This window comes from Ixodes scapularis, unplaced genomic scaffold (assembly GCF_016920785.2).
Source record: "Ixodes scapularis isolate PalLabHiFi unplaced genomic scaffold, ASM1692078v2 PGA_scaffold11__112_contigs__length_91849675, whole genome shotgun sequence".
Lineage (NCBI taxonomy): Eukaryota > Metazoa > Arthropoda > Arachnida > Ixodida > Ixodidae > Ixodes > Ixodes scapularis.
In genome coordinates, this window is record NW_024609837.1 from 43,972,871 (window position 1) to 43,987,349 (window position 14,479).

Genomic DNA, 14,479 nt, shown 5'->3' on the forward strand with positions numbered 1-14,479 from the left:
TTTTCTTTTTTCCTTTTTTTGCTTTGAGTTTCACGAAGCTAAGCAATGAAGGAAGTGTCGGTAGGCATTTATGGGTACCGCTATCGGCGACGTGAGCGATCGAAAGCGTCGCATTGGCCGGCCTGCCACGGTTGGCCGAATGCCGACTATGACGTCAGCAAAGGATTTCTCATGAACGGAAATAAGAGCAATGTAAGAAATTTTGACGCTGTTGGCAGTGTTGATTTCAGAGCGCCACGATTCCAATCTTCTACCATTCCAATTACAAATACCATCGAACTTGTTGTTCGCAAGGTAATGACGTCAGGAGAGTGCCGCGTTTGCAAGCATGGGTTCCCGACTGGTGCCCCATGTGGGCAAGTACGCGCAGCATGCGCGTGAAGATAACTTTGGCAGGCTTGCACTTGCACGCGGCTTCTCACACGAGCAAGAACATGGCGGCGGCCAGAGGCCTTGTTTGCGATCGTCTATGCGGAGCACAAGCTCGTCTGCTTCGTGCACGGGGGTTGCGATGATGTCAAAACGCCCAGCACTTATTAGCCAATGAGAGCTCGGTGTCGGTCTGACGTCACCCCAACTCCTGCGCAAGAAGCAGGCGATTTGCTGTCCAACGTTACTGGATTATCTCAGTTGTGGAACTCCCGCGGAAGGGGGTACCCCCCCCGTGACTCACTTCAGTCCGCCTCCCGTCGTTCGAAGCGCCATCTAGAGCTTCGTTTACGAACTGTGTGCTCTATAGAGTACGGTGGAACGCCATCTAGACGCTGCGCTTTGAAACGTACGTATTCCCTAGAATATGCTGCAGTTACCAAAGCAGCCGTCCTGCGCATCGAACGACGGTAGGCGAGTCGTGGTGAGTGAGGGGGGCTATGCTCGTGCGTGCAGCGTTTCTGAGCAGTTCCGTAACTGAGTCAATCTAATAACGTTTGCGTAGGTCTCGTATCTCGCCGGGGTATTTTTAGCCAACTTTGAGACGCGTTCTCTCAACACTATCAAAACCGAGTGTTATATATATATATTTTTTTTTTTTCGAAACACGTTATTTTTAGAAGAGCTTGTAGTTGGGCTAGTTGGTGAACGTTGGAAATCATGGTGTAAGGCGCAAAAAAGCAACGAACACAAGAGAGAAATGAGACATACAGGCATTTCTGATTTCTCCCTTGCCTCCGTTGCTTTTTTGCGCCTTACACCCTGATTTCCAACGGTTATCTTTTTTGTAATCATCGTTCAAGACGCTGAAATGTGTTCGACGTTTCGTCATGCAGGTTTTAGGCCGTTTTGCGAATCGTCGCCAGCCAATTTTACGCTCTCGGGGCTCTTCCACTACCTCTTTCAAAAACGCTCGACGTTTTAAATACTATGTAAACACTGCTTTATTGTTGTTGTAAAAAAAAAATAGTGCCACAAATGTTTGCTCACCAAAAGAAAAAAAAAAAAAAAGATAAAATGTAGAATGCACGCTCAATATTAGTACTAGCGGTCGAAGGGTCCAGTTGTAAATTTTAATAAATTGTCACAACCCCCCCCCTCCGCCCCCCCCCCCCCCCCCCCCCAAAAAAAAAGAAGAAATTATTAGGGAGTAGTTTACGGTCCACGAAAACTCTCTAATAGCAATAAAAACGCTATTTTATAGCTCTTTTGTTTTGACATTCTCTCGTTTCTTGATTCCTTGGCCCCTTCCTTGCCTCGGAGGAACCTTCGAAGCGAGATAACCGAAATTGAAATAAACGAAATTTCGAGATAACTTCGCGCAAAAAATTGGCAGCGAGCGAAGGTCCCTTTTTACTTGTTTTCCTTCTTTGGCTCGAAATCACTTCTTCACCGACAGTTCCGTGCCACTAACAACTCTTGGCACATGCAACTCTCTCTAAACACTTAGGTTTTTTTTTTTAGTTATTAATATTTATTTTTAATGTTCTTTCCCTTACTATTTACGAGGGCGAGGGTAAGACGGACCGGAAAGGAGGAAGCAGACGGAACGATGGAGAAGAGAAGGGGAACATCCTTCTCTCCTTAGCGTTCCGTCTGCTTCCTCCTTTTTCCATGAAAGTGCGCACGTGTACCCCCCTCCCCCCGGGGGGAACGTTGGCGATGTTGGCTATTTTCAGCACGTTTCCACGTTACTCTCTACCCGCTTTTTTCATCTTTATGACAATTGGTGGATCGCGCTTCCCGCTCCCGCGAGTTGAGTGAAGCCATTGGACGGCCATCTTTCATGTCGAAAAATTGCATTTTCGGAGCGTTGCGGAGGCTGGTGGCAGCGTGCTGGAGACGCGTTTTCTACTCGTTCGACATCATTCGCCGAAGAAGTTCTTTCGAATTCTCTGTAAGCCGTGAGACTTGCCGTTCTGAACACGTGGAAATTTTCACAAAACAGCGCAGCAAAAAGAAAAAAAGAAAAATGCGTCGGAAGCAAGTTTTGTTGGTCTCGCTGCGTAATCAAAACCTCCTTGGCGTGTTTTTTTTTTTTTTTTTCGTTTAAATGTGGCCTTTTTTTTCAATAGCCATCTTCAATTTCCAAATACAAAATCGCATGTTGGAAACAGTAAATCCATGGTGTTCAGAAAATGCAGTTGGTTTGGGTAGCTAAAAAGTGAAAGCCGTTTACAACTTCGTTTAACGCCGAATTGGAGCGCAGCTCTTGAGGAGGAGGAGTGGAGGGTATATTCCTCCTCCTCCCTCGTGATCATGCCTGCTAGTCCTCCTCCCCTCCTGCTCCCCCTCCCTCTCCTTTACCACCTTTACGAGGAGGGGGGAGGAGGAGGAGCGGAGGGGGAGGAGGAGGAGGGGGAGGGGGAGGGGCGACGCCGACGCCGCACAGGCTGGAAACGGGTCATGTGACCCCCTCCCCCCGAAGTCACGTGACCCGCCCGGACCATACTACACAATGAGGGGAGGAGGGGGAGGAGGAGGAGATGGAGGGGGCGGTTACGCCGACGGCGACGGCGACGCCAACGGCGACGCCGACGCCGCTCAGGCTGGAAACGGGCCCCTAAGAGCTGCGCTCTAAAAACCGCCGGAGTACCCTTTAACTGGTGTGGGTGCAGCTCCCCCCCCCCCCCCTTGCACCCCCCCCCCCCAACGAAATTCCAGATGGGAGGGGGGGGGGGGCAACTTCTCCTCCCCCCTTGCACCCCTCTGTGGACGCCCGACATTGTTGTGGGCACCGCCATTTTGGTACTTGTGCAGAGGAGACGCAACTGCCGATTATCATGATTCAAAAGTGCGACTTCCTCAGCATTATATTCGGTGTTAGGAAGCTCATATAATATTGATTTGCTTTGTCACGAACTGTTTATACATTTGTGGAGGACAGAAAAGCGTTTCCTGTGATTTCAGATAAAGTTTCAGATAACTGACAACCATGATTTTAAGCCACAATATTGCCGAGTGTCGTTACTGTAAAGCGTAGGTTATTTAGTGGCACCAGGCAACAGGTCCTCTATGACAAGGCCGTTGGGCTGAAGTTTCTACGTCACATAAAGAGGCAAACGCGGGACACAAATCGGACATGTCTGTCCGATTTGTTGCTGCGTCGGCGGTCGGCTGAAGCTCGTGCTCTCACTGATTGAACACGGTTTTCAGCCGAACGCTGACTGGCAGCATTCGTTTCCAACCCCTGCCCCGCACTTCCCTCTTTTTATGACGGAGAAACTTTATCCCTCCTCCCACGAAGGAAGGAATGAGGTTTACCAAATTTGGTAAACTTCATTCCTTTACCGTTTACCGTCAAACAAGAGTCACTGCACTATCCGTGGTTCCAGTGCCGCGTGCCAGGTTTTTCATTTGAACTCACTGCCATGCTACATTCGAAGCACGGATCTCAAGGTTAGTCGCGTTTGAATCTGTATGCAGATTGTCTTTAGTGTGACCCCGGTTTTAGATAACCGCAGCGAGTTTTTCACACCATCTACAAATATAAAGGAACAAAACGACTACAACAACAACGAAGGAGAGACTAAAGATGTAAGAATAACGATAAAATTCAACAAACATACATGCACACGAAAAAAAAACAAAAAAACATAACACCGTTTGGCATTGCTGTAGCACCCGACGCGCGTGGTCACGTGGTACGCTCGCAAGACTGGATTGGCTGCGGATGGCATGTATAGCGTCCGCTGCGGCTCGTCGTCGTACGATAAAGCGAAGTAGTAATCGCGTCTCCGGTTATCGGGTTCTAAACCGCTCACCCGCTTATCGCCGCCGTGGGGCGTCGCTACGATCTCTCCAGACACAGAAGAGAGTTTTCCTCCCTTTCTATCTTTTAATTTAATCTCGGAGACGTGTTTTCTTTTTTTGCCCGTCGCGACCTCTCGGACTACGCAGGTCGATGTCAGAGCGGAGCAGCGACCATGCCCTTCTTGAGTAGAACGTACGTACACTTATACGGTTCCCCTACGTCATCTTTTATCGCCGACAGCAGCAACAAACAACGCACGATCATCCGTGAAATGTCGTGTGTTGTACCGTGTCGCTTCCCAAATGCTTCCCTTCGCTGTATCGTGGATATGTGTTGTTGTTGTCTTGGCGGAGCTTGACGATCGTCCGAGGGCACTGACTGCCGTAATTTTCCGCTGGGATTGAGACAACTGACGGCGAAGAAAGAAAGTAATGCTTTTAAATGCGACAGCCTTTCTCGGTGAATCCCATCAACTTTTCGTTGGTTACAAACCGATCCACGGACGGGAAAGTCCGTGGATCGGTTTTGTGCCCAACGCAGCAGGCGACGCACACCTGCTTACAGGTCGTAATGCGCCCAACGAATCGGATTAATGTATTAGCTTTTGAACGGCGAATATATGTTACTAGCGCTCTTGTTACGTTTAGATACCTATTGGCGACGTGCGCGACCGAAAGCGTCGCTGTGATCAGCCTTCCACGATTGGCCGAACGCTGACTATGACGTCAGAAAAGGATTTATCATTGACGGAAATAAGAGGAATGAAAGAACTTTAATTTTGTCGGTGTGGGCAGTGTTCCTTTGAGAGCGCAATGATTTCAAGCTTCCACCATGCTATTTACAAACGCCATCGAACTTGTTTGCAAGGTAATGACGTCACAAAGGGGAACCGTAGGAGGGCGACACTAAAACATCTCGCCGCTAATTAAGCTTAAACCAAAATATAGGCTGAGAGGAGATGGTCTTGTGTGTCGATCGATTATGAGGCAGGAAACGTTTCGGAACCTGGCAGGTCCTTCCTCAGTTCGTTAAGAACCTAAATGAACTTTGTTCTTTTTCATCGGGAATTCACTGGACGCCATATTTGAGGGCGATGTTTAGGGCGCATGCTCAGAACGAGCTTACATTAATAGGTTCCTAAGACCGTCGATCTTGATGCTGTGGAATGCACGTTGCAAAAGAACTGTAGAAGCTCGCCGTCAGCACGCGCTCAGCAACCACGCACACAGATGTGCAAAAGAAGTCTGAAAAAAAAAAAAAAAAAGATACGATGTGAAAAATATCTAGTAAATAAATATCGCGCTTAATGGTTTGATACTATAAAACTAAAAAAAGCAAAACACCTTTTGAAATAGTTAAAACTATTATTCTAGGTAAAACCAGTTTTGGGACATTGGTTGGCGTAAAGTCAACAATACGTGGTGGCATAATTTGTTGATAATTTGGTAAAATATTCGCTCGTGTCGTATTAAACGATCAAACGAGAAAAAAAAAAAAGACACCGCGGCACCGATTTGAAGATTTATATTAAATATTAAGGAAAAACAACTATAGTGTTTCTTTAGGATGTACCGTATTAAATTTATCAATTGTGATTCCTTATTTTTCCGGTCTCTGGTGACTCTAAAGGCACCTTGAAGTATAATAAACCTAAAATGAGAAACTCCATTGTGTTCCTGAAGTGGAGAGGTAAAGGAATATGATGGTGTTTCTCATTTTAGTTTTATTTTATTTCAAGGTGGATTTAGTACCGCCAGAGACCGGGAAACTAAAGAATGACAATTAATTCATAAATTTGATAATCTACAACCGCAAGTCCCTAACATTTCTAAAGGAACACTACCGCCTTGCCGCACTGTCTTTTCTTTTTTTTTTTGCTCGATTTTTTAGTACAATGGATGCCGCCGTGAACATCGCGTCTCGTCTGTCGACCGAGGGGATCGCTTCGTAAGAGTCTCTCCCTAAGAGAGACTCGCTTGACGCGGGGATCTAACAGTTTTGGACTTAATAAAGTCTAGCTCACCTCATTTCTATGGATACATGCGCCAAACACGCACCGCCGCTCGACTCAGTCGATTTCGTCGCCGCCCGCCGTTGACCCTGGCAAACGTTTTGGTCCCAAGTTCAAGCATGGACGCCCGTGCTCGAGGCGAAGGCAGTGATGATGATCATGATAAAGATGAAGTGGGTGTTGTCCTTGACTACAGTGTGTCCTTGACCACCCCCACATGTTCCCCCCTGGCGGCTGAGGTATGGCCTCCTGGCCATTCGGTTTTGGAGGTGGTGTGCGTCAGCGGGGAGTGAATGGTTTGGGCCGTCCAACATGAAGAACTTCGTGGGCGCGACGTTATGCGATCCGAGTGAAGCTGTCTTGGCTCGACGAGATGGTTTACCGGGGATGTCTGGGCGAGCACTCATGTTGGGGCCAATGGAGTGTGGGAGAAAATTTTTCCCAACGGCCTGGGGGGCTATGTTGCGCTTTTTGCACTCCCAAAAGACTAGGGAGAGGGAAGTGACGTCAACAACGCAGCAAATGCAGATTGGATGTTGATTTTGTTTTCTTCTGTCAACATCCAATCTGATTTGCTCTAGTCGTTGACGTCACTTCCCTCTTCCAAGTCTCCTGGGAGTGCAAAAAGCGCAACATAGCACCCCTGGTTAGCGTTTAGGCATGCAACGAGACCATGACGAGGTCTCCTGGCTGAAAGGCGGTAGTTTTGTGTCGATCATGCGGTGGCAGGCGTGTTGCACTAACCGAAAGGCATCACATTAAGTTCAAATGAACCATCGGGAGTAATAAATGCGGTCTTTTCCTTGCCAGTTTTGTGCATCGGGACTTGCCAGTACCCTGATCGCAAGTCTAAGGAAGAGAAGTATTGAGCACCTTGAAGAGAATCGAGTGCATCATCTATTCTAGGCAGTGGATATACATCCTTGCGGGTAATGCTATTGAGGCCGCGGTAGTCAACGCAGAAGCGAATTGCTCCGTCCTTCTTTTTAACGAGAATCGCGGGTGATGCATATGAACTAGAAGAAGGCCGAATAATTCCTTTGTCTAACATGTCATTGACATGCGTTTGAATTATAGATCGTTAGGATGCATGGAGATCGACGCGGTAGGGATGGCTTCTAACAGCGGTACGACTCTGCGATGTTGTGTGACATTTGTGCGACTGAGCTTAGGGGGTACAGAATCGGAACTTTCTTGGTATGTCCGAAGTAAAGATCTTTCACTTTTCTTTGGGGCATCAATTTCTTGTGGTGTCTGATGGGGTGCTGTCACTTTGGCCTATCAGAGAAGGAAACTTTGTTTGACTGACAGTAAGAGCCGAGAGTAATAGGTCACTCTGTGGAGCAGCGGTGACTAGTTTGGTACTCTGGGGTGTCAAGATGACTCTTCGGGTGCTATACTTCAATCAGTGTTGTATCATTCAGAAAGCGTATGATAGACGGAGCAAGTACTCAACCTTTCGAAATAAATGAATCAGTAACCGGTTTTGTTGATAATAATGCCATTATTTGGGCTTGTGTACTCTGAACTTCAAAACTGATAGATGTGTGGTTGTCTGGTTCTGCAAGTTCGAATTCACTTAGAAATATTTCGAGTTTTCACAGTCAATCACAGCCGAATTTTCGGAAGGAACGTCCCAACCGAGAATCATTTTATGCGAGCAACTAGGCAGTATACAATAAACTGGATATGATAGAATGAGCAGCGTGACGGCGGCTACAATATATATATATATATATATATATATATATATATATATATATATATATATATATATATATATATATATATATATATATATATATATATATATATATATATATATATTGTACCGACAGGCCCGTCGGCGGGAAATGAGAGAATTAAGGCCCGTTCACACTCTTGCGACTGCTTGCGACCTCTTAAACCTGGGTTCCTTAAAACTTCTTAAACCAGAGAACACACTGGCGCCATCTATTGGGAAGCAGTGTAAACTCGGCGGTCCGGCATATTTTTTTTATTTCTCGCGCAATATCCTTTCTTTTTTGGCTCGAAAAGCCTTTTGTCAATGTTATAAACGAGTTTTTCTATGGGTATTACGCACATTTGACCTCGGAAATCCCGCAAAACCTTCGCTTTTGTGAAATGCAGTTCTAGGGTCACCGCATAGATGGCGCCACAATGTCGGCGTGTTCCCTCATTCTAGAAACATTTAAGAAGTTGTAACGTGAATTGGGTTGAAACGCGATAAAAAAGACCGTGGCCGCCGTTCTCGACTCGGTGGAGTCTCGCAGTGTACGGGTCTGTACAATATTATATCGCATTTCAACGACAATCTGCGCAACAATTTCGGCAACCGTTTTCTCTTTTTCTTTCTTGCAATCTGCCTAAAAATGCAATCACTCGTGACTGATTCTAGAAAGTGCAACCTGCAACCATAAATGTTTCGCAAAAAAAAAAAAAAAAAAGTAAGAACATTTTGGTAAACTTGTCGACTGACGGTTCAGTCTGTTCATTGGATGATGGTGCTTATGCGCTACAGATTGCGAAATTGATTTGTTCCCGCGCATTTTTTGTTCTACTTTTTTTTTTTTTTATGTATACGTGGGGGGATGTTTGCTAAAGCTGTCCACACTCGCGGAATAACGCGATGCATTCGGCAGAGAAAAACACATTACAATAACAACCAGATAAGTGCACGTGTGTGCGGGCGTGATCTTTTTTCTGATGCAGATGTTGCTCTTCTCTGATCGGTTCGTTGGACGGTGCTTGTTGGCGCATGCCTGCGCACGCTCCTCCCCCCCCCCCCCCCCCCCCCCCCCCCCCTCCCCCTTTTCCACACGCATACACAATTGTAAGAAAAAGGGTACGCAAGTTTTTGTGACGTTATCTAACGTTCTAGGAATAAATAGACATTGCTATATTACCCAAGCATCAAGGAGAATGCAGGGATTGGTGTTCCACGCGCCACACGCGCAAGCCTTCCACGTGTAAAAGATTCGAAGTACATAACCAAAATAAAGCGTTGACGAACGTGCGTGCAAGATGCAGTTTGTTTTAGGCATTTGCTTTAGAGACCGTTAGTACTGCTGAGGCCAGCACGTGCGGCGCGTGGAACAACAATCCCTGCATTCTCCGTGATACTTCGGTAATATATAGCAATAGGTCTATTGGTTCCACCGTAGTGGAACTCCCTATACTCCGTTTCATTGTTTACGATCGTTACATTGGTCGTACTGTTTATTATTCTTATGCGAGACTCTTGGAACGATGCAAATGCCCTACTTTGATTTCCAGACGGCGTGAGCGCGATCTTGTTTTCCTGTATAAATGTATTCATGGATTAATTGATTGCCCAGACCTCACATCTGCTATTAATATTCACGTTCTGAGTCGAGTTTTGCGGGTTTCTCCAACTTTTCGTGTTAATCACATCATTCAAACCAGTCCCATGACCCGTATTCAACACTTCTACAATACCCTCAGGGGAGCAGATATTGATGTTTTTAACCCAAATTTCGTAGCTTTTAAGACTTTCGTAACTAACCTGTGAACATTTTGTTGTGCATCATTACCAAGGCGTCAAGCTGTTCATGAGCACAGAAAATAAACAAATGAATGAATAGTTGATATGCAATGCTGTCAAAGCTACTGGCGCGAGCGCGTGGCGCGAGCACGCTTGCAAATGATCAACGAGATCAAGCCTCATGCTCGCAAATTGACAGCGTTACACGCCGAGTGTGAAACAGATTATAGATAAGAGCTTCCTGCAAGTAGCGACATTCTTTGAAGTGCCGACTGCTTGACGGTGCAGGTTTTAGGAAGCGAATGGGCGGCGTACAGCAAAGGTTTGAACTGAATGCCGCCATTTTTTTTTTCAGGCGGAATGTGCATCGTCATTTGTATTGGTTGTCGTTACTTGTAAAAGAAGGATCAAGGGGCTTTAGTGGAACAAACTGTGCGTAATATTTAAAATCTAACCCAACGTTTTTTTTTTTTTTTTTTTTTTTTTTTGTTTTATTTGAGTTTAATTTAAGGTCATCGGCTGTGTAAGATCTTGGTCAGGTGTGAAAATCTGACACGCAGGGACGGACAGTTTTCTCTGAAATGAATTAACCCTTTTGGGATCCACGTTGATTGGAGGAGTTCTATCGTCTTTTTGTTTTAGTACATTTTGTCGTTTTATAGTCAGGTAAGTTATTGGCTTTTTAAAGTACCCGCGTTAGTAAAATGCGAAAGAAAAAAAAGTCTATCCTGACGTTTCTTTTCGTCATTTTGCACACGTTGGTGAGTGGCCGATATCCGTGACTCGAGGTTTATTTCGTGGGCTTCTTATCAGCGGCTCAACCAATCCCGCAGGGAAAGAAGGTTCACGGCCCATTCACTGTGCGTGATTGGTTGAGTAGCAAAGGCGACGAGTGCCCTGACGATTGCAGTTTTGCCCCTCCGCTCGATTGGCTTTGGGTCGTGTGCTGCGACTGTGTGCTAGAACGGCGAGAACGTTTTTATCGCGTCCCAAAACTCTCCTGACGAAATTTGGGTGAAGGCCGTCTGGCCACTTGCTCATGTATCTGACGAGCCACGAGGCCTGGTCTTACGTCATCCTTCTCTTACAGTGTGCTTTTTTATTCCTTTATTTATTTCTGCCGCCTTGTTTTTCTTATCGCCGTATTTCCTGGGAAGCGTTTCCTTCGCGTATGGCTTCTCCTTAGTTTTGTCAATTGAGTCATCTAAGATTTTTTTTCTTTTTTTTAAAGGGGAATTTTATTGGAGATTACCTTCCATCTTATTGGGGGGGGGGGGGGGGGGGGGAATTCGATAATTTAACTATCCTTCGTCGTACCTTTTTTTTTTAAAAAAAAAAGGAGGAAGCGAAAAATATCTTTTGATGGAATATGAATCTATGGAGGAAAGGAGCCACAATCTCCTTTCCTCTATAGTGGCCTGGCCTCTGAAGAAGCCGATCCAATTTCGAAACGTTGGGCCCCTGATTTAGGGATTGGTTGGTCGTCATATTTTAATAATAATATTTTCCCCAACCAGACAGACTTCTGTCTAATGTTTACCTTTAAGTATATACATATCTTACACCATACCTGTGGCGTCGCTACCGGGTTTATCAATTACAAACGACAAGTGGGGCAGTTTGTGTAGAAATCAAAGTGAAACCTTGGATGATCTCATTTCCTTCGATAAAATTATTGTGGGAGGCCGTCTACAGCGACGCTTTTGGGATTAAGCTTAGGGCAGTACACCATAGTTAGGGGAAGATTATGCAGTTGAAGTTAAACACACTGGCTAAATAACGCAAACTGCTGCACAATAAAAAGAAAAAATTTAGCGTTAGTCAAATTTATCTATCAATTGGTGATCCCTCACTAGCCTTCATGCCTTTCATGTAGTTGCGAAAGCGGCCAAAACACGACTTCACCAGAGTTGAGTGATTGAGGGAAAGCAGTCGATCCTTGTGCTTCTTCGAGAGCTGCTAATGGTTTCAGGGAAGTTTTGAGTACTTCCACACTCGAGTAGCTCGACAGATAACGTCATTAATAGCGTGCCGCTTTTTTATTTTGCTTTTTGTTCCACCGTAGAAGTGCTTGATGTCGTTTCGACAGCGAACATCACTTAGGACGTGCCACGGGAAGAAGTATTTCTTAACCTCCTATTTTTGGCAAGCTGTATGTAGCTTGCACCGACGTCACGTCAGCAAGCTGCAGTTGTGGTGGACTTGCTGCTGAACTCCTTCTCTAGAACAGTGTAGCTGAATGCATACCTTCTGTTGGAAGCACTGTTGGGAAGCAAAGTACTTTAAGTACAGCACACTTCAAGAACTACTTCAAGAAGTTTTAGGAAACTTCAAATGCATTCTCCGAATACCTACTTGTACTTTACTTAAAGTTTTTTTTTTTTTTTCTGGTAATTTCTGAGGAAAGTGCAACTCCCGACTTCAAAGTACATTCCCCAAATTTGGTCTCGTTAAATTTGTATCACAAAATTCTGCTTCTTCAAATTTGAAGAAATAGTGGAAGGGATATTCAACTCTCACCAGAAACTGGAGCAAACGATGCGTGGTCATTTCTTCAAGGGAAGTAATGGTGGCTCAAAGACCAAATGAGTGTCTAATAAGCTTATTGTGTGAAATAGTTTTGCCAGCGAGAGTAAAACATCCAGTCTGTGGACATTTGACATTGTCTAATATTCGCCTCCATTTCCAAAAATACCTGATGCACTCCCTACTATATACACCTGGGCCAATGCATACCAGTTTTAAAAAAATAGGAGAATTAAGGTGCACCATGAAAGATTGTGCTAAAAAAGTACTTTGCATTAAAAAACTACTTTTAGTTTACTTTGAAAGTACATTGTATTTAAAATATTTTACTTCAAGTACATTGTGCCTAGTGTGCTTACTACTTTAATAATAAATAAAATATACACCAACCAAATCCTCGTATAAAGGCAAAACCCTACGTTTCGAGACCAGCTCGGTCTCTTCTTCAGGGGCTGACTGCGGCTATGGCCGCAGTCAGCCCCTTTTTACCTTACTTCAAGCACTTTTTAAATGTACTTTACCTAACACTGGTTGGAAGTAACAAGTTAAAATAAGTACCAGCATGGCACAAGGATTTACAGACAGTTATTTAAGAAAAAAAAAGTTGTCTAAGCTTCATTGATGCGGTCTGTGCGACTGAGTTATGCGGCCAGGGGGACATGATATCAAGTTCTAATTGTCACGACAAATATATTAATTAACTATAGCCTTTGTTAATTAATTGTTTTATTAGTGGTTTAATTAGAAACTTGCTGAGCATAATCAAAAATCCACTACACGTTGCTGACTGGGAAGTGCAGTCATCTTCGCTTCATTGCCCCTCGCCACAATATCAAGTTTGACAGAAACACATCATATAAGAATAGCATTTTCTTTTTTCAACTTTTCTTGATTGCACTCTGAAAGTTAGCCAACTTCTTAATTTCACCCACTTTTTTCTGAATTTTAGCTCGGCTATTTCTCGGGATTTTGCGGTATTGCAAGGATGAGTACCCTCTATAACGCCCCCCTGGCCGTATAACTCCCATGTACAAACCGCATTTAATATCTTTTACAGATTTTTTTGTAATAAATCCACTCAAATTAAAATCAAACACCCTATGTATGTTGAAATTTATCAGAAAGTCGCCGGGGCTAGAAAATGTTTGTGCATTGTCTGGAGTCTGTACAGAGCTTCAATCCACAAGATTTCCTGGTCTGGTCTGTTGGAGAATGTTTATGAACTGATACTGGTATGTTTGATGTAAAACCATGTTGGCTGTATGGCCCACAATGTGTCAGATTTCTCCTCTTAGCTGCACCCCTTAAATGTTGGGCTAACACATCTACGCTTCTCACAGTTAATTCTCAATATTGAAATTGAGTGGCTGCAAGACTGGTCTAGAGCACGGAATCGATGAGTTAATTCAAGAGGTTATATAATATGTGCAGCAGTTTCTCCAAGTCCTATTCAATAACCTGTTCTTTCTATGCATGTGGCACCATATGAAAATATGGTATGATATACGTGGTGTGCTGCTGCATAGAGATTTATATCTGGAGTGGCTGGCAGGACATAATTGTCAGGAATTTTTATTAATAATGGCTTATATAGTATAGATAAATTAACTCTTTATATAATAAGAACAGTTTCTGTTGAAAAAAAGGAGATGGGTGGGGGTAGTGTATGTTTATAGAGCCTAGAACTTAGTCTGCCTCAACGAGCGACTTGTCTCCCAGCTGTGTATGAGTAATTTAGCCAGTGTATTACAAACCGCTAGCCTGGGGTCTTTAATGTGCACCACGCAGTAGTGGTACACGACTGCACGCTGCTACGATGCTCATCCAGATCGAAAAGGGATTGAACCCTGGATCCCTGAGTTCTGCAGCGCGAGATTTCACTCCACGTGCTCCGAGCTGGTGTGCGCTAGCCCACTCGGCCACCTATTTCCCTAGCATTTTCTGTTATGAAAAGACGTTAATGTTTTTCATAGTTATGAAGCTCCGATATGCCAGATCGTTATGAAATATGGACTCTGGCCAGCCTTTTTGCTACAATCCACATGCTGTTGCTAGGAGACATTCGTCAGGTACAGCACACGAAATGTTTAGCGCACGTTTGTGCATTTTTACCTATGCGCAACAGTAGGAACAGCCGACACAGCAGCTGTTCGGAGATGCCACATCTGTGCGAATCGGCACGGGGACGCGTCTGACGTAAGCACATGTGGGACCTCGCCATATCTGCGTAATATCATACTGACTGCGAGTTTGT

The 14,479-nt window shown here is 44.7% G+C and overlaps 1 protein-coding gene across 10 annotated transcripts in view; it reads left to right on the forward strand.

Annotated features, from left to right (window-relative positions):
* LOC8023735 (electroneutral sodium bicarbonate exchanger 1) overlaps positions 1-14,479 on the forward strand; it is a 228,045-nt gene that overhangs the window by 136,023 nt on the left and 77,543 nt on the right. The window contains exon 1 of one of the 10 annotated variants that reach the window (XM_040499324.2): positions 4,160-4,375. The exons of 7 other annotated variants lie outside the window; for them this stretch is intronic. In XM_040499324.2, the coding sequence (XP_040355258.1) occupies positions 4,356-4,375 (20 nt within the window). In that variant the 5' untranslated portion in view covers positions 4,160-4,355. Of the gene's footprint in view, positions 1-4,159; positions 4,376-14,479 lie in introns of those variants that run through there. 2 more of the 10 variants (XM_040499329.2, XM_040499330.2) reach the window with 2 other exon arrangements.